Source organism: Coenobita brevimanus, chromosome 1 (genome assembly GCF_032717465.1).
Source record: "Coenobita brevimanus isolate Jiangsu-jjx chromosome 1, ASM3271746v2, whole genome shotgun sequence".
Lineage (NCBI taxonomy): Eukaryota > Metazoa > Arthropoda > Malacostraca > Decapoda > Coenobitidae > Coenobita > Coenobita brevimanus.
Genome location: NC_136954.1, coordinates 42,822,961 through 42,843,118, shown reverse-complemented (window position 1 = coordinate 42,843,118; position 20,158 = coordinate 42,822,961). Strand labels below are relative to the sequence as shown.

The 20,158-nt window shown below is 42.4% G+C and overlaps 1 protein-coding gene across 1 annotated transcript in view; it reads right to left on the bottom strand.

Annotated features, from left to right (window-relative positions):
* LOC145395488 (glutamate receptor 1-like) overlaps nt 1-17,428 on the bottom strand; it is a 690,806-nt gene extending 673,378 nt beyond the window's left edge. The window contains exons 1-3 of the mRNA XM_080269120.1: nt 17,407-17,428; nt 16,899-17,029; nt 15,427-15,490 (exon numbers count right to left, since the gene is read on the bottom strand). Coding sequence (XP_080125246.1) covers nt 15,427-15,490; nt 16,899-17,029; nt 17,407-17,428 — 217 coding nt within the window. The remainder of the gene's footprint in view (nt 1-15,426; nt 15,491-16,898; nt 17,030-17,406) is intronic.
* Between the last annotated feature and the right edge of the window lie 2,730 nt (nt 17,429-20,158).

Genomic DNA, 20,158 nt, shown 5'->3' with positions numbered 1-20,158 from the left:
AGAGAAAACACACACACACACACACACACACACACACACACACACACACACACACACACACACACACACACACACGCACTCAATGGGCCCCTTCTCCACAGGTTTTCGTTTACCCTCAGGAGTCAGTGAAAAATAGTCTAGATAGCAAGAAGTTAAAAAAAAAAAAAAAAAAAAAAAATCGGACCTAACCTGTCTACGTTCCCTCCAAACCACCCCTTCAGGCGGTGGTATAATTTAGTTTGGCGCTGGCAAGAATAATGTAAAAAATAATGTCTTCTCAATACAATGACGTGTTTTGTTGTCACTCGAAAATAAAGTCGCCCGGAGAGAGCAAGGAAAAAAAAAAAAGTCAGTTCACTCTTCGTCCCTGTATGCCGTCCTGTTAGCAGAATAAAATGTCTGAAGATAAAAAAGTGAAATAAAATTACCTGCACTTCCTGGTAGGAGACAATTTCACTCAACATACAGGAAACGTCTTGAAGGGACGGGGTTAACAGAGGCTATACGTTAACCCCTCCAGTTCCAAAGGTCTTCTTTAAGCTTAATAAAATTGTCTGGAAATAGTAAGAGTTATACTGTATAGGCTACTAATTATGCCACAGCCCCCTTATGCACAAGCCTTCCCTTCATGTCCCCTTTCAAAGCCCTATGCCTTCCCTTCATCCCCTCCCCTTTAAACCCCTATGCCTTCCCTTCATACCCGCCCCTTTAAACTTCTATGCCTGCCCTTCATACCCTCCCCGTCAAACCCCTACGCCTTCCCTTCATACCCTCCCCTTTAAACCCCTATGCTTTCCCTTCATACCCTTCCCTTTAAACCCCTATGCCTCCCCTTCATGCTTCTCCTTTAAACCCTTATGCCTTCCCTTTATACCCTCCCCTTCAAATCCTTATGCATTTCCTTCATACGCTCCCCTTTAAACCACTATGCTTTCCCTTCATGACTCTCCTTTAAACCCCTATGCCTCCCCTTCATGACTCCCCTTTAAACCCGTATGCTTTCCCTTCATGCCTCTCCTTTAAACCCGTATGCTTCCCCTTCGTGCCTCTCTTTTAAACCCCTATGCTTTCCCGTCAAGCCTCTCCTTTAAATTCCTACGTCTTTCCTTCATGCCTCTCCTTTCAACCCCTATGTCTTCCCTTCATGCCTCTCCTTTAAACCCTTATGCCTTCCCTTCATGCACTATTAACCTTTAGGCGAGTGGATATTTACTCATAACCACAGCAGGTATGAAAATTAACAACTCAATCCCCAGGCGTAAATTTTTCCTTATGATTAAAATCTTGTTTGGGTTTGTTCCTGCTACTTTCAGCGATTTTATCCTGCTTAAGGTGGATTTCTAGTAGTAAATGGATTAATTACAGCTCAATTACACCTCTCAAGTGCTGAGATTTTTCTTTTGAACCGAAATCGTCAGAAGGTTGCAAGAGTAAACCATGCAAGACGTCAGTAAATAAGAAACCAATGAAAAGGCTAGGTGATTAAGAATGAGTATTTTGCTGAAGCTATATGTAAAACAATTTGTATATTTCTTCGTTATAACAGCAGAGTCCTAGGTACGAATATAAATATCAACACAGCACAGTCCAAGGAACGAATATAAACAATACAACACTAGGTACGAATATAAGCATCAACAAAGCGCAGTTTTAGGTACGAATATAAACATCATCACAGCAGGTACGAATATAAACATCACAGTGCAGTCCAAGCTACGAATATAAACATCAACACAGCACAGTCCTAGGCATGAATATGAACATCAGCCACGACGAGTCTTTTTAATCTTTTCAGGACTATTAAATCTTTGGTCCGTACCCTCCTTCGATAAAGAAGCTCCCTAAAGCCTTTTCCTAAGCGATTTATTTTGTTTATTACACCTTACTGTTCACTTCTGTGTTACAAAAGACCTTCAGTTATCAACACACTGTGCATTAATAACATACGCAAGGATAATACCCACCATTATCCAAAAATAAATAGCTAAGGAAGATGTATTGGGGAATTTCCTTAACTGACGAGAAGACGAGGCTACGTCTGGTTTATCCTTACTAACTTTGGGCAATTTTCCACAGTTTCGGGGAGACGTCTGGTGGGGAAGAGGTTAATGAAGGTTGAATCAAAGCCTTCTTGTTCGAAAGTCTCCCCTACTTTCCATTTAGTTAAGAGGAAAAGTCGAATGGTGAACAGTAAACACTAAATCTACATGCTAAACAATTTGTACAATTCCTGGTTAACACAGCACAATGCCAGGTGTGAATATTAACATCAAAAGCTGCCAGGTGTCCATTTAACACAGACATCAAACACAACGGCTAAAATACAACACAGCAATTTTCACTACGCCAGGATTTCCATTTTTTCATGCCTTTATGGTTTATACGATTTAACTCCCGACTTTTTTTCATGCAAATAAATCATGAGGTACGTACTCTATTATTCAAAAGTCTGGTCAGTTATTTTTTGTTTCTATTTAGAGTAGCCTTTTCCCTAAATATATTTCACTTTTTAAACATGTTCAGTAACTGCATTTAATTATTGCAACTACCAGATTTTTTTTTAAATTAAGAACCTATACTAATGAAGGTGTTGATGAAGCTTAATCTAACCTTTCAAGTTCCCACGCTGAATAAAATAGCTTGGTAATGGCAGCAATAAATTAAAAAACTACGTCCTTGTTTTGAAGTGATTAAACTCAACTATGAACAAGTGCTCTCTCTCTCTCTCTCTCTCTCTCTCTCTCTCTCTCTCTCTCTCTCTCTCTCTCAGGCGTACACCTTCTTCCGAAGAAATTTCACTTTTCTATCATAAATCACCTTCCTCCACATCCTAAACTTTTCCTCTCCTACCATACTCACCATCCACCTCCTCTCGTTCTCGCTTTCCTCTACTCCCTCCCTTTCCCTCCCCTATCATCCTCATATTTCTGTCCTACATCTCCCTCCTTCATCCTCCCACTGCTCCTTCTCTCACCACCCCAACACTTACACCCACTCTCTTTTACCACCCTCTCTTTCCTCCTTACCATACTCTTTTTCACTCCTACGTCACCCGCACTCAGCTCCGTAAAAGCTACACACATTTTCTTCTACCACTCCTTTCCTTCCTCTCTACATCTTTCACATTCCTTTCCTTCTTCCAGTACTTTTCTCTCGTACTCCCTCTCACTTTCCTCCCCTCCCACCCTCATTTTACTGTCCTACGTTCCCTCACCTTCCTCTCCTATCCCCTCACTTTCCTCTCTATCTCCCTCGCAATCTTCTCGTAACCCCTCACCTTCGCAATTATCCTCACTTTCCTCTTTTCTCCTCTTCCAATTCTCTCACCCCGCCACTTTCTCCTCCCACCCCCATCATTATCCTCTGCTACTTCCTCATTTTCCTCTCACTGCCCATATCACTTTCCTCCCCTATTCCCTTCACTCTCCTCGTTACCCCCTCTCACTTTCCTCTCCTACCACTCATCTTCCTCTCCAATCACCGCCCACTTCTGTCCCCTTCCTTTCCTCACCTACCCCTCTCACCTTCCTCTCCTGCCCCCCCCCCCACTTCCATTTCCTACCCCATCCTTACTCACCCCCACTCCCACACCCAAACACTCCACGCACCCCTCTATTACCAACACCTTAACGCTTTTCTCCTCAAATTCCACTCCTGCCACTTCCACCTTCACTCCTCATACGTTATCCTCGCCCAGCATCGACACCCGCACCACAGATTCATATACTAACTCCTCAACAGAAATAGCCGACAGTGAAAAAATTATGGAAACATGTAAACTTCTTTATGATCAGAATTAAAACATTATAGGTCTCAACAAACTATGTTGTCTATTTCCAAGTCGACACAAAGACGATTAGGGATAACAATATTCTTACAACATTCTGCAGATATGTGAACACCGTTTATAGAAATGAATATTAGATATACAGTATTTACTCATCCGTCTTTCAAATAACATTTTTAATATTTTCTCCAATAACCAGGAGGTTTTTCTGTATTTTACTTGCTGGCGATTATTCCGGAGTGAGTGGTGAGAATCCTCTTTTCGTTCATTTTCTCACACAGGATGGTTGGATCGTTATGTACCTGTAAATTAGTCTTACCCAACAGCATAGCCTCGTTCTGGGCAAACAGGCCTAAGTACAAAGTGGGTATGATGTGCCCTACACTTACATATCATACACACTCCAAACCTACACCACACCCACATTTCAACACTCACATTGCTACATTCACAACACACCCACGTCCCTACATCACCACTCTCGCACCAACATAACCACTACACCCGTGCATCCACATTACACCCAAAACTACACCCACACCCTTACACTCACACCTACACCCACACCCCTACACTCACACCCACACCCACACCCCTACACTCGCACATACTCCCACACCCCTACACTCACACCCACACCCACACCTCTACACTAGCACATACACCCACACCCCTACACTCACACCTACACCCATACCCCTACACCCACATCTACTCTCACACCTCTACACTCACACCTACACCCAGCCCACTCCCCACCCACGTGCAGCCACCACCACCTAACCCCTTCATCCCAGACCTCACCATTCCATTACTGTTCTAAATGAAGAGGAAATGAAGCCTAACACATCGCTATCGCCACTTCCACACCCAGTCCTCCCAGCTCACCAACCCACTGCCACTGTTACTACCATGATGCTGCTTTCACTGTTCCTGTGACCAAAATTACCATAAAAATACCGCCATCATCATCATCATCGTAGTCTGCACCCATACCAACAAGTATGACAACAATCCTCCTCATTATTATTATCATCATACTCTGAACCCATACCAACAACAACAAAGCCTGTCATCATCATCATACTCTGCACCCATACCAACAACAATGACTGCAATCATCATCATCACCATCACCTGCTGCTGCTGCTGCTGCTGGTGACAGTATCAACACCTGCACCAGTGACTCCCTCTTAGTTGAATAAAATCACCTGACGTCAGCAGGAACAAAATACCAAGTAGTACCAATAAGGCGAGGGTTGATGGCGACACCATTAACACTCTCAGGCCACAGTACCTCACTCGGTTGAAATTTGCTAACGTTAAGAGAAATACAGAACTAGAATTATCTCGATCATGACAGTGTTAAACTTTAAAATTTTTCTACTGAGTTGGTTAGTTAGGTTTTAGATTCAGTACAATTTTATCCCTGCCCTACGCCTCCCATCCACCTGTGTCTTTGCTTCCTTTCATCCATGAATTACGTCAGCCTTTTAAACGTTCTGCCTCTATTAGTTTTTGTAGTAATCATATATCTCAAATCCATATCTATCTATCTATCTATCTGTCTCTCTATCTATCTGTAAAAAGTTTCCACAATCTCCATAAAGCGATTTTTATCACCTTAGTTTCTGTACTCAATTATTTTATTTACCTATCCTGCAACATACTTCAGCTCAATTATAGCATACCATTTCCCCCAAACACTTTTCTATTTTCTATTTAGTCCTCCCCTTTTCGGCCTGTATACAGTTTCATCTTTTCCTTTCTCCTCCCCTCACCTATTCATTTGTTTCCTTTCAACCATTTTCCCTTTCATCCCCTCAGGTCATCCCCTTCTTTCCCCTCTCCACTTAGATCCTGCCTCTATCTATCCTACTGCTCTCTATCAGTTGTCTCATCTTATTTTATCCTATTTATTTCACACCTTCTCTATCTACCGTATATCTTTTTATCCAATCTATCCACCTACTTATCCACATCCTTCTGCAACCGCGCATGTGTGTGTGTGTGTGTGTGTGTGTGTGTGTGTGTGTGTGTGTGTGTGTGTGTGTGTGTGTGTGTGTGTGTGTGTGTGTGTGTGTGTGTGTGTGTGTGTGTGTGTGTGTGTGTGTGTGTGTGAGAGAGAGAGAGAGAGAGAGAGAGAGAGAGATAGTGTGCTCGAATGACTGTTATAGAAAAGTTATTCCACATGCACAAAACTTGATAGGCAGCAGAAGTCATAACAATGGAAATTTCACACACACACACACACACACACACACACACACACACACACACACACACACACACACAGGCTCCGTCATTAGCCAAGCCACTCAGTACTTTGGTTTAGTGGGTCGTCTGCTGAGTTGACACACACCACCAAGGAAGGTATTCGCGTAAGGTAAGGAGGTTCCCTATTGCCTAGTCCTTACTTGTTTATCTCTGCCTTTGGTGCATTAATATATCCTTGTACTTTTCTGCATGTGGTGCATTAATATTTTCTTGTATTTCGTTCTATCTTTCTTAGTATATAAAGAAAAAATTAAAGACAAGAAAATAATAACCTGTAACTCGCAAAATAAAGACAGATAACACACAGAAGGACGGTAACGTGTAACATGCCAAATAAATGACTTAAGAGGACGGTAATGTGTAACATGCAAAATAATTCGTTAGGAAAGAGGTTTTCTAGTACGTCTCCTTAACTATACATAATTTTATTTATAACTGTTTTACATGCAGTTTATAAATAATTAAGACAAATAGCACAAAAAAAATAAAAAGAGGGAGCCCGAGTTGTCTTAGCGGACTGTACGCTTTTTACTCTAACTTGGCCTATAATTGCCCTCTCTCCACCTTAGACGATGAGATATAACAACAGATTAACACTAGAATATGGTGCTAGTCACGAAGAAGTGCTATGGAGAGGATGTAGGGGCGTAGCACTGTCTTCTTTCTGCCAACAAGCTACGTAAAATTTGCAAAAGGGCGAAATTCTGTGTCAAGTTAAGATGAATGAAGTATAGGATACAAGTCCCAGTCTGCCTGAGATGGTTGCACGGGTGGGTACATCTGGACACTGTCTCCACTCCTCGTAACGCGTATTATGGCTGCATTTGTTTGTGCCTCTGTATGTGTTCCCTCTTCCTCAGCTAGTATCTTAACTCTCTCTCTCTCTCTCTCTCTCTCTCTCTCTCTCTCTCTCTCTCTCTCTCTCTCTCTTTCATATTACAAGCGGCTTTGGAGATTTTGTAACACCTCTTCCTAGACGATTTATTTTGTCCTTACTGCACCTCAACATCCTCTTGTCTTTCATTAACACAATATATGTTTATCCTAAAATGCGATAAATAATATACGACAGGATATTAGGATGTAATGAGCAAAATATGTCACTAAGGATGGGGTGTTATGAAGCCTACTATCTAACCTAGAATCTCTCTCTCTCTCTCTCTCTCTCTCTCTCTCTCTCTCTAAGGATGGGGTGTTATGAAGCCTACTATCTAACCTAGAATCTCTCTCTCTCTCTCTCTCTCTCTCTTTCCGGGAGTCATGTTTACTAATGACCTTAAACCAAGGCAAAGGTCCTAGCATTTATTTCGCGATGCCTCTGAGCAACAGGATATCTAAAGGAATCCCGCAACTTTATCTAGCATTAGTAAGGCCACAATCAGACTAGGCCGTGCAATTTTGGTGTTCGTACTATAGAATGGATATAGATTTGTTAGAAAATGCATGGAGAAGAATGACAAAAATGATACATGATGTTCGGAACCTTTCATATGAAGACAGAAAGACTACATCTTCACTCACTAGAAAGACGTCGAGTCGAGTAAAGGGAGACTTAATTGATGTGTTTAAGTGGATGAAGGGAATAAATAGGGAAGATATTAGCAAGGTACTTAAAGTGAGCATCCAGGATAGAACTCGAACTAATGGTTTCCAACTAGATAAATTTCGTTTTAGTAAGGTCATAAGTAGAAATCGGTTTGGTAATAGAGTAGTGGATGAATGGAATAAGTTACCTACCGATGTAGCAGCTGCCCCTTCCACTGAGAGTTTCAAGCATGAACTAGATAAGCATAAGACAAGTAAGAGGTGATTAAAAAAAAAAATCCCCTAATTGTGAGTACTAATCCATTCTTTTTCCTTTTCACGTTTCATTACGATAGTCTTTTTTCTCCTTTCTCACTTTCCTGTAAAATTCCTCTCAATTTTTCTATAGATTTTTTTTTTATTTATTTTTTTTTTTTACTTTTCCTGCCGGTTTCCGAAGGAGGGTTTGGTGAGCGGGGGAGAGTCTTCATCTTTGTTATCTTTGTCTTTTTCTAGTAGTAGTCACACTCTTTTAGGAGCTGCCTAGCATGGGTCAACTGGCCTACCGCAGTAATCCTCTCATGTTCTTATGCTCCTAAATAGTCCTCTCTCTCTCTCTCTCTCTCTCTCTCTCTCTCTCTCTCTCTCTCTCTCTCTTACACACACACACACACACACACACATAAACGAAAAACTGCAGTTTGCACCGTTGGAAAAAAATTGTGATTTTTAGCTTCCTCTTTTTCTCCTCCTCAATTCTTTCATCCTCTTCTTTCCTCCTCAATTTCGTTTTTCAGTTCCCTCCACTTATGGCACACGTTTCTACTTTTACTCATTTCTAATTCCTCCATTCTAGCTTTTTTCCCTTTTTAATTTCCTCCATTTTCCCCTCGCCACCTTTATCATTCACATCCGCCTGTTCCTTCTCCATTTTTTTTTCTGGTGTTCGTATCCATCCGTTTCCGACTGGCGGCAAATTGTGCTGTAAAACAAAAACGCGATTTCTGGTTATCCTCTTTCCTCTCCTCTTCACTCCCCTTATCCTCTCCGTTCCGCTTCTCTTCCTCCTCAATTTCATTTTCTTCCTCCTCCTTCTCCTCCCTTCTTCTCTCTCTCCCGGAGTCCTTTCAGAAATGCAGCGAAGAATTCCTAATGCAAGATAACAGCACGAGAGGAAGGGAAGACGGGCAGGGGAGGAACCAACGGAGTCCAGGAAGGGAGTGAGAGAAGGGTTGAGCTAGACAGACAGGAAGGCAGGAAGGGTGAAGACAGGGATAAAATAACATAGTGCAATGAAAGGACTGACAGTGTCGTTCAGGTGGGTAGGAGGGAAACGAGGAAGGGTGACAATGTGGATAATAAAGTAAATTGTGCAAAAAATTAGTGCCATGTTTGTAGCTGGCACAAACTTAGAAGGTAGGATGATGAAAGAGAGAGAGAGAGAGAGAGAGAGAGAGAGAGAGAGAGAGAGAGAGAGAGAGAGAAAGTGGGGAAAATATAGCAAAAACTAACAGAAGAGGAAAGGACAGGAGTGGGAGTGAACACGATAGCTTGGTATGGAGGTTGGGAGGGGAAAAAAAGGAACATGAAGGAAAATACATAATCATCAAAGAACACGTGGCAGAAGATAGGCAGGAGGCGAGACAGAGACGAGAGAGAAAGAAAAGCATATAGAACAGGAAACATGGACGGGAAGGGAGAGAGTGGCTGGGACAGTAATGGAAGAAGGGAATGATATAAAAACATACAGATGAAAAAAGGAAGCGAGAGAGTGGCTGGGATAAAAGAAAATGAAGAATAAAAAAGAGGAAACAAAGAAAACGAAGCAGAGAAAAAATGCTAAAAAAAAAAAAAAAAAAAAGGAAATGAAGAAGAATAAAAAAGGAACACTCATGAAGTAGGAGCCAAATATTTAACTTTACCCTGTGATCCTGATATTTGACTTAATAATCTCAATATCTAATTACTTCATCCTTGCCTAAATCTTAACTCCTGTACCAACTTTGGCTCAAATCACATCAAGAGTGAGCTGACTTTGCCCAGTGACCAATATCTTTGACATTTTCCAGGGACCATTAACGGACTGTTCTCAACACTGAATCTTTTTATTACTGCTTTACCCTGAACATCTCCACAAAGCTTACCTTCAATAAGATAAAAACTGTTTAAGTTGACCTTATCATGTGATCTCGACCTTCGACCTCACTGATTAGGAAACAATAGGTTTTATCCCAATCAGATCGAATTGTTTTAGTTATTCACTTCACACACACACACACACACACACACACACACAGGCACAATAACCAACAGCACACAGAACACCTCCCTCCTCAAACACCAGCACACACAATCAACACATAAACGCCTCTGTTTGCCTCCCCACCAGCAGCAAATTCTCCTCCTGCCAGCTTATGTACATCAACACGCTGGGAATTATTCACGGCGGCTGCAGAAGACAGGAGGGTGAGGCACAGGAGACAGGGGGAAGAGGGAGAAGGGAGGAGAGAAATGAAGGAGAGAGAAGAGAGAAAAAGTGAGAAAGGTGAGAAAGAGGGAGAAGAGAGGAGAAGGAAAGACATGGAGGAGGGAGAAAAGAGGAGAAGGAAAGACATGGAGGAGGGAGAAGAGAGAAGAGAAAATGGTGTGGGAGAGGGAACAGGTGGAAGATGAAGAAGAGAGGAAGAAAGAAATGGAGGAGGAAGAAGAGAGAAGAGAGAGGGGTGAGAAAGAGGAGACAGGGGGAGGAGTAAGAAGAGAGGAGAAAGAGAGAAATGGAGGAGGAGAAAACTGAAGGTGGGAGGAGATAAATGCAGGAGAGAGATGACAGAAATAGAGGAAAAAGGAGAAAAATGGAGAAGCGAGAAGAAAGGAGGAGAGAAATGGCGGAGGGAGAAGAGAGGAGAACGAGAGAAAAAGAAAAGGGATAGGACGGAGAAAAATGCAATAGCGGAGGCTAGAGATGGAGACCAGAGAGAAGAGCGAGAAATAGAAGTAAATAGGAAAGGGATAGAAAAGGAAGATGTAAGGGAAAAGAGAAAGAAGAGAAAAAGAGAATGGGTGTGATGAGAAGGCAAGGGAAATAAGGTGAAACTGGAGAGAAAGAGAAATGATACGGAAGAGAGGGTGAGGGTAGGAAGCGGGGAAAAGGAGGGAAAAGGAGGCAGAAAAGAAAAAAGTGAGAGAGAGAGAGAGAGAGAGAGAGAGAGAGAGAGAGAGAGAGAGAGAGAGAGACGGGGGGGGGGGGAATGTTATAAAGACCGCAGGTGCTTTGGACTTACTCAAGACGACCGAGTTTATTTTCAAGTGGAGTAAGCAGTGAGGGATTTAGAAAGTCCTAATCATGCGCGAGTTACGACTCTCTCTCTCTCTCTTTCTCTCTCTCTCCAAGGCTTTGTATTTTACTCTAGCTGACTCCTGGAGATTTCAATTGCTTTTTTTCAGCTGCTTCTCCTTAACTTCTTGCGTTCATTCTCCTCCCACAAATGCTTCGATAAATCTCGGTCTTACTTCTGCTATTGTCTTACGATTTTATCCTGATATTCCTTTCAGTCTTGGCGCATCCACAACTTAAAGGTCTTGGTTGGCAGGAACGTCTAAGGCTTTTATTCAGCTTCTCGTCCTAATCTTCCAAGAACCCGAAGGGGAAAAAAAAATCACTGTTTCCTATTTTACAATACTAGGTAATTTTTAAACTGTTCTTATAATATTCCATGGAGCCAATTTCTTTTTACTACCAGCTAGCACGAGGGTATTTAATTTTTCCACTATTTTTTCATAATCTGTCACATCCGCTACGAAGAGTCTTGAATTCTTTTTTACTATCAACTAACGAATGAAGGTCTTATACAGCTGTTCTTATATATACTGTAATTATACATATAAGCAGTCGAATTTATTGACCCATTCTCATATAGATTCCAACTACAGACAGACAATTTCATTCACAGACGGTTTTATTTAGCTATTCTCATACATAGTTCCAACTACAAACAGACGATTTCATTCAGCTGTTCTTCTACACTCTTCCGTGTATTCTAAAATGGTACCACAGAGAACAGTTTCGTATCTAATTCTAGCTAACGGCCACCTGTTTTAATCAGAAAAAAAAAAAAACTATCTCCCTTTTCTGGTACAGATATAAAAAATAGTTTTATATTTTATTTATGTAAGGTAAGATTATTTTAACATCATATTCTAGTGTTAATCTACTGTTCCATCGCAGCTCTGGGGGACAGACGGCAGTACTGGGTCACAGTTATATAGCACTTCTTCGCTACTACCATCATATTTGATGTTAATCTATTGTTACCTCGCAGCTTTCTAATGAAGATAGGGCAATTTAAGGTCGTCTCCATAGTACTTCTTTGTGACTAGCATCATATTCTAGTGTTCATTTACCGTAACATCGCAGCATTCAAGATGGACAGATGACAATTTTAGGTCGATTTCATTGCACTTCTTCATGACCAGCATCATATTATAATGTTAATCTATTGTTACATCCCAGCTTTAGAGCTGGAGAGATGACAATATAAGTCGATTCCATTGCAACTCTCCGTGCCTAGTATCATTCTCGTGTTAATCTATTACTACACTGCAGCATTCGAGATGCAGAGATAGATTTAGGTCATGTTTATATAGCACTTCTTCGTGACTACTCAAGGGTCGTGCTGATGTATATCCTAAGCTGAACTAGCGTAAAGAAGGCTTGTTTATATTTTCTTCACTCATACAGCAAACAGACATTTCAAAATCAAACCTGAATGAACATTAAAGTGACCAAACACAAATAATTTATCCCCTTCACTCTGATTACGCATGTTGTTGTCTAAGCTTTGCAACATCCGGGTAATTTAATTTACTCATGAGAGACCTTTACGTGTGAAAGAGTAAATGGAAGTCGCACTTAACCCCTCCAGGTAGAAAAATATCACCTGATCTGAAAAAATCGCCTTGTTAAAGCAAAAATGAAGGATGAAGTAGGTCTTAAAAATCAAAAGGTTAGGCCGCTACTCTCACAGGTTAAGGAAGCTCTCTAACACCTCTTCCTAGGCGATTTACTTTGCTTATTACACCTTACTGTAATTTTCTTGTTACTTAAATCACTTTGGTATCACCATACTCTGCACGAATAACGTACGCGACGATTTCAGTCAGCCTCATTCCCCATCTTTGTTTTTTTTTCCTCTACCTTTCACCTGATTCACTTCTTGTCATTAGTTCTCTCTCTCTCTCTCTCTCTCTCTCTCTCTCTCTCTCTCTCTCTCTCTCTCTCTCTCTCTCTCTCAATTATACAGCACAAGGTTACAATAAAACACTGCCTGCTTGATCACAGTGTAAATATCCATCATCACTCAGTTTCCAAAGTGATCCCGACCTCAAAGGACACTATTTTCACTGCTTCATAATGGCTTGTAACTGGGAACAATAATTATCCCTCTAACGACCTAGGAAATCTTGTCTAATAATTATTTTTACGTGTCGCCTCTTGTAATTTCGGCGTTAAAAAGCCTCCACTAAATAAATATATTAGCCTATTCATTAACACTCTAGCGATGGAAATATTTACCTTCTTGATTCCTCTACCGATACGTGATTTTTATTCAGATCAGGAATGGCTGTCAAAGGCTGCCATTTCCACCGCTCTAATGGAGTGAACGGGAAATAATGATGTCTCCGGCGATAATTTTCCTTAATTTTGCTAGACCCAGAATTTTATTTTTTTAACTCTGGGAAAACCTCTCACACTGTAGAGATTACCAAGAAAAAAGTCTCCACTAAAGTCCTCCAGCATAAAATGTCTTTAAAACTAATAAAATAATCAGGTGGTAACAAGAACAGAGCGAAGATGATGTCTTGGGCTGAAGGGGTTAACTTATGGAATTAATCAGGGCTAATACAGGACTTGGGACATGTACTGAAAAGTGACATTCTTTTGTGTTGTAATATACTGAATGCATAATAATGACTGGTAATCGACGCACTGCACTGATCCTATTATAATAATGTATCGTTTGTAATGGACATCACAGTTTGGAGTAATGTGCAAGTGGCAATTACCGATACGCTTACTACACAGTAATGACCAAAAAGTATACACGGACTCCCACATACCTTTTCTGTTAGCACACACACACACACACACACACACACACACACACACACACACACACACACACACACAAACAAGAAAAAGGAGCAGGGATTGAGGAGAGGATTGGAAGAAGGTAAAATGGAGAGAAGGGGAGGAGAGAGGGAAGAGGAGAGAAGAGGGAGGAGTGGGGGTGGGGAGAGAAAAGGGAGAAAGGAGAGAAGAGGGAGAAGAGAGGGAGAGGGGAAAAGAGGAGAGAGGAAGGATATGAGGGGGAGAGGAGAGAGAAGAGTATAAGAAGAGTGCAGAGGTTGAAGACGGTCCAAAAAAATCGCAGGGGAGCGAAAGAAAAGAAGAGAGAGTGGAGGGATGAAAAAGCGTAAATTGGGAATGAAAAGTAAGAAGGCTGAGACAAGAGGGAGGGTTGAGACATGAGGGTAGGTTGAGACAAGAGGGTGGGTTGGAACTAACTAGAGGGAGGGTTGAGACAAGAGGGAGGGTCGAAACAAGAAGGAGGAGGGCTACGACACGATGGACAGTTGAGACAAGAGAGGGTTGAGACAAGAGTGAGGATTGAAACAAGGAGGAGAGTTGAGAAAAGAGGGAGGAAGGAGGTCACTGAGAACAGCCAGCCTGATATACAAGAGATGGGACGAGTAAATGAGGAGCGAGGCAGCAAAAGTGCGTAGAAATGGTGACCAATGATGAAAGAGGATTGAGATGAGAGGAAAAGGAAGATAAAAACAGTGTGGAGGAATGGGGGAACAAGCGGCGAGGGAGGGAGAAAGGGGGGCGAAGGGGGAAAGAGGGTAGAGAAGACGAAGAGGAAGAGAGAGGGGGAGAAGAGGAAGCAAGACAGGGCGAAGATGGGGAGAGAGAAGCAGGGGAGAAGGAGTGGAAGAGGGGCAACGGTAGGAAGAGGGGTGGGCCAAATCGGATATCGGCACTCTGGGAAAGAAAAGAGATGGAACAGAAGTGAGAGAAGAGACTGAAGGAGGAAGAACAGGAGAGAGGAGAGACTGGAAGGAGGAAGGACAAGGGAGAGGAAGGAACTGAAGGAGGAAGGTGAGAAAGGAGAGGGGAGAGTTGAGGGAGGGGATGAAATGAATAGATGGCAGTGGCACTCTGGGTGGAAGTTAGGGCAGCCCAGGCCACCTCACACCGCCTCACACTTCAAGCTGAGAGGTCCTTGTGGCCAGAGTAATTACCCACTTTCCAGAATATTACACTCACAATCAAAATGTAACTTTCTACTCAGCAAAATATTAAAAAGAGAGCCAGATCTGTTCTTCACATACAACAAATCGTTCATACATAAAAGTGAGAATTTGTTTTGGGTGGAATAATTATCTTGAAGATGGAATATAACTATCTATCTATCTATCTATCGCCAGACGCCTCAATCCCGTAAGAGGTGGCCACAAACAAATCGCCTCCATGTCGCCCTGTTCCCAGCCATTTCACTGCCCTGCTCCCAGCTTACACCCCCCTCCCACGGTCCCTCATAAGGTTCTCCACTCCATCCCTCCATCTCATCCTCGGTCGCCCCCTCCCTCTCTCCCCCCCCTCCAACTCTCTCACATTCTCACATGCACTCTCCTCGTCAGTCTCTCACTCTCCATCCTCTCCACATGGCCAAACCACCTCAGTGTGTTTCTCCTAACGCTTCTTATCACATCCACATCCACACCACAACGCTCCTTCACTTCCTCATTTGTCAGTCAGTCTGGAATATAACACTCACATTCAAATTTTGCACTTTCTATAGGCTGAATCTTACACTCACTCATTATCATACGTGCATCAAACTGCCCAATTATAAAGGAAAAATTATATAGTAATCTGAAAGACACGCTGAGAACCATCTTAAGATTACTTTTTGTTATACTGAGAGCCACAATTATACACCAGATCTATCATACTGACTAAGACTTGAAGCTCAGACGTTGTTTTGGTTGTAGTAATTATGTATCAAGTTTAATTCAACACTGACAACCACAACAATCATGCAGTGTCTTGAATATCACGATCACAACTATAATTTCCTAGTAAGCTGAATATAACATCAAGCGAGACACACACCACCTTAAGGTGGCTCATGTTTTAAGTTTAAGGGTCACTGTGGAATAAATTACCAGTAAGCTGAATAGTACACTTAAGAGCCACAAATAAACATTACAGCCATCAATTTCACTAATGTATGAAGCTGTGACATCATTTGGATTGATGTGTTTTTCTTTTATTTATTCATTTTTAGGATAAGGATCTACTTAACCTTAAAGTCCTGAATCGGGAGACGTCTTTTTCGATTTATGTTAGACATCATAATTTTTTCTCCGGTTGGGAGAGATTTCTCGGGCTGGGGAGAATGCATATCTTTTGTTTTAACCCTTTAGTGCAAAAGGTCTGATTAAATCTGAATAATGTTGCTCGATTTTGCAATAGTACACCAACACAAGACAACACCGACATGAAAATATTAAAATTACTCTGCCATCCTCGATAAGTTAGTCACATAAATCAGATTAGCTCATAATTCAAGCTGGGACGTCGTCTGGTTAGAATAATTATCTTTGCACACTATAAACCACACACACACACACACACACACACACACACACACACACATTGTTCACACTGTTTTATATCGCGGTTATGATACAAAAACTCATCGCCTAAAAGCAGGTCCAGCAATGCACACTGGCCAGCACTGAAAAAGCTTGTGTGCAATAAAGAAAATTCCTCTCCACCCACCACTACTGCTGCCACCTGTCTCAAGCTGCACTACCAGACACTTCTACTTATCCAACACAAAGTAACGACCACCACAACCACAACAACAGAAACCACAATCACAACACTTACCAATCACCACTACCACCATACAATCACCACTACCACCACCACAACAACAACAATCCCAGCATCCATTAATCACCACTACTACAACTACAATCATCACCATTACCACCACCGCCACCACTACCACAACAGCAATAACAACAATCACACAACAACCACTGATCACAAATACCATCACATAATCACCATCACTACCACCACCACATCCACCACAGGTACCATCAAAATCACCACCACACTACCACCACCACAATCACCACAACCACCAGCACAAAAACAACAATAATCCCAAACACCACTCTCACCACCACTCACCATCACCACTCACCACCCACCACCACCACCACCACCCACCACACTCGTAAGATCCCCGTCACTCTCCCCATCACCACCACCACCATCATCATCACCACGCACTAAGCCCTCAACTGCTAGATATAATCCCAGTTGTAAAAACCGTCCGCCACCTTCACTACCCATTGTACCTGCAACAATAAAAACATTACAAAACTGCAATTTCCCTTAAAGCCTTTGCAACTCTTGAAAACTGAAAACAGTTGCTATTCTCCCGTACTAACAACAACAGCCGCGGCCGAGGTATCACCGTAAACGACAAAAATACGAGGAAAATAACTAAAGTCAGACTCACGAACACTTACTCTCCCTTTCAAAAAAAAAAAAAAAAAAAAAGACTGAGGAACAATCAGTGAAGCAAGGAAATAATAATAATAATAATAATAATAATAATAATAATAAAAAAATCCATTTTTTTTTTTTTTGGTCACCGGCAAATGCAACAAACAGCAACACAACAGAAGCACAACTGCCGGCACGAACACACCCACATGCAAGGACCACTCACAGACAGCAACAGCCGCGCCCATCACCCGGACTAACGGCCGAATATTTGACTTTGCTCTGCGACTTTCACCTTCGACAGAATATTCTCAAAACTGAATTACAGTACATCGTTCTTGCCTAATCCTTAACCCTTCCACAAACCTTGGTTCAAATCAGATCAAAACTGAGTTGACTGTCCTATGACCATGACCTTCACCATTTCCCTGTGAACTTGATCTCTGACTCACTGTCCTCAAAATCGATTCTATTTATCCTTGTTTTTACCCAAACTTTCCATAGACTTTGGTTAACATCAGAGCAAAATCGGTGAGTTATTTTGTTAAGGAGCCGAAACACAGGTTGAACTCTGCCCTTACTCTGTGACCTTGACCTTTCACTGATTGTTCCCAGAACTGAATCACTTATTCTTGCCTTTCTCTCCTTGTTTGATCTAAGTGTATTGAAAACTGTTAAAGCTGATTTTGTTAGGTCATCGTCTGACCTACCCTGTGACCCTGACCTTTATCTCAATGCTTGAAAACAACTGGTTTAATTATACGTTATCCCTCAACCCTTCCACCAAGTTTTGTTACTATCGGAGGAAAAAAAAAACTGAGTTACGCTGCACACACACACACACACACACACACACACACACACACACACACACACACACACACACACACACACACACTGCTTACTTCTAACCTATAATTATCTTTTCGACCCACCTAAGCAGAAAAGCTAATTGGGTTGGGGAAGAAGACAGGCGTGGAGGTGAAAGTAATAGGATCATGAACTTGTCTGGCTCAGCACGGACAGGAATCCCCCGCGACGCAAGAGTAAGGCTGTTAGGGGCGCGGGGAGTGGGGGGACGGGGGAGGTAGTAAGATGTGCATTACTATCTATCTATTGCCAAACGCCTTAAGCCCTTATACTGGGAGGCCACAAACAAATCGCCTCCACGCAACCTTGTCTCCAGCCATTTCACTGCCCTGCTCCCAACTCACACCCCCCTCTCTCATATACCTCTCCACTCCATCCCTCCATCTCATCCTTGGTCTTCCCCTCCCTCTTTCCCCCTCCATCTCACTCATACATTCTCCTCGTCAGTCTCTCACTCTACATCCTCTCCACATGGCCAAACCACCTCAGTGTGTTTCTCCTAATGCTTCCTATCACATCCACATCCACACCACAACGCAACTTCACATCCTCATTTGTCAGTCAGTCTCTCCATGTGACTCCACATGCTCCTCTCAGATAACTCATTTCCACTGCTCTCAGTCTTGACTTGTGTCCCTCCAGCAAAGTCCAAGCTTCACTTCCATACGTCAGAGTTGGTATCACAATACTGTCATGTAATAACTGTTTCACTTCCATGCTCACTTTCCTGTTTCTTATCACTTCTTTCAAGGAACCAGCAACCTTTCTTCCTTGTTGTACCCTTTCAAGCACTTCACCCACCAAACTTCCATCCTTACTCATCACACTACCCAAGTACTTAAACGTACTCACATTTTCCATTTCATCACCCAACCTCACTGTACATTCACTGACTTCACCTTTCTCGAAGACCATAACTTTACTCTTCCCTACATTCACCTTCAGATTCCGTTTCCTAAACACTCTCCCAGACTCATCTACCAAGCCTTGCAGCTCCCCTTCGTCTTCACTTAACAACACAGTATCATCTGCAAACAACAGTACAGGGAGTTTCCAAACACTGCTCTCTCTCATTAGGGCCACTCCAACATCCACTGCCCTACCTTGTACCTCTTTTATAACGCCATCCATATACAGACTGAACAACCATGGAGACATGGCACATCCCTGTTTCAACCCAACCTTCAGATAGAAAAACTCACCCTGTTCACTATCCACACGCACTGCAGCCTTAGCACCCTCATACATATTCTTCACAGCATTCAACAACTTCCCATCTACTCCATATATTCTTAATACTTTCCACAGTCCTTGTCTATCCACCCTGTCATATGCTTTCTCCAAATCCATGAACGCCGCATACAACTTCTTTCCCTTCTCTAGACACTTTTCCACTAAAGATCTATGAATGAATATCTGATCTACACAACCTCTTCCCTTCCTAAAGCCTCCCTGTTCTTCTCCAACTAATTCCTCACGGAAATTCAGGGAACGACTGTGGGGCAATGGATGTGGTCATGACAAAACGAAAACAGTGGTTGGCGACGGAAAGGGAAGGGAGAAACAAGGGTCTACGTAGTGCCGAAAAGGGCTATAGCGGGAACGGAAAAGCGCTGCGATGGAGAGGAAAATAAGGGAGAGAGATAGGGCTGTGGTGGAAAAAAAGAAAAGAAAAAAAGAGGGCTGTTTTTAAAGACACGAATGGCTGTGGTATGAAACGACAGGGCTGTGGCAAAGACAGTGTGTGATAGAGACTGATGGCTTTTCCCTGAGACACAAAGGTAAGGCTGTTAGGTGTAGCAGGGTGTGGGGCAGGATGATGTGGATCACGAACATGGGGAACAGAGGAAGGGCTGCGGTGGACAAGGTAAAGGCAGGGATGGAGGGAACAAAAAGGGCACTGATGGGCAAGAGAAGGGTGAGAGGCAGAGGCGGATGTGGTGGGTACGAGAAGGGAGGGAGACAGAAAAGGTTATGATGGACAAGAGAAGTAGAGAAGTACGAAAGACTGATGGGCAGAAGAAGGAAGGCTTAGAGAGGCCTGTTTATGGACGAAAAAGGCTGTGGTAGGGAGAAGAATACGGAGGGATGTAGCACAGACTGTAGTG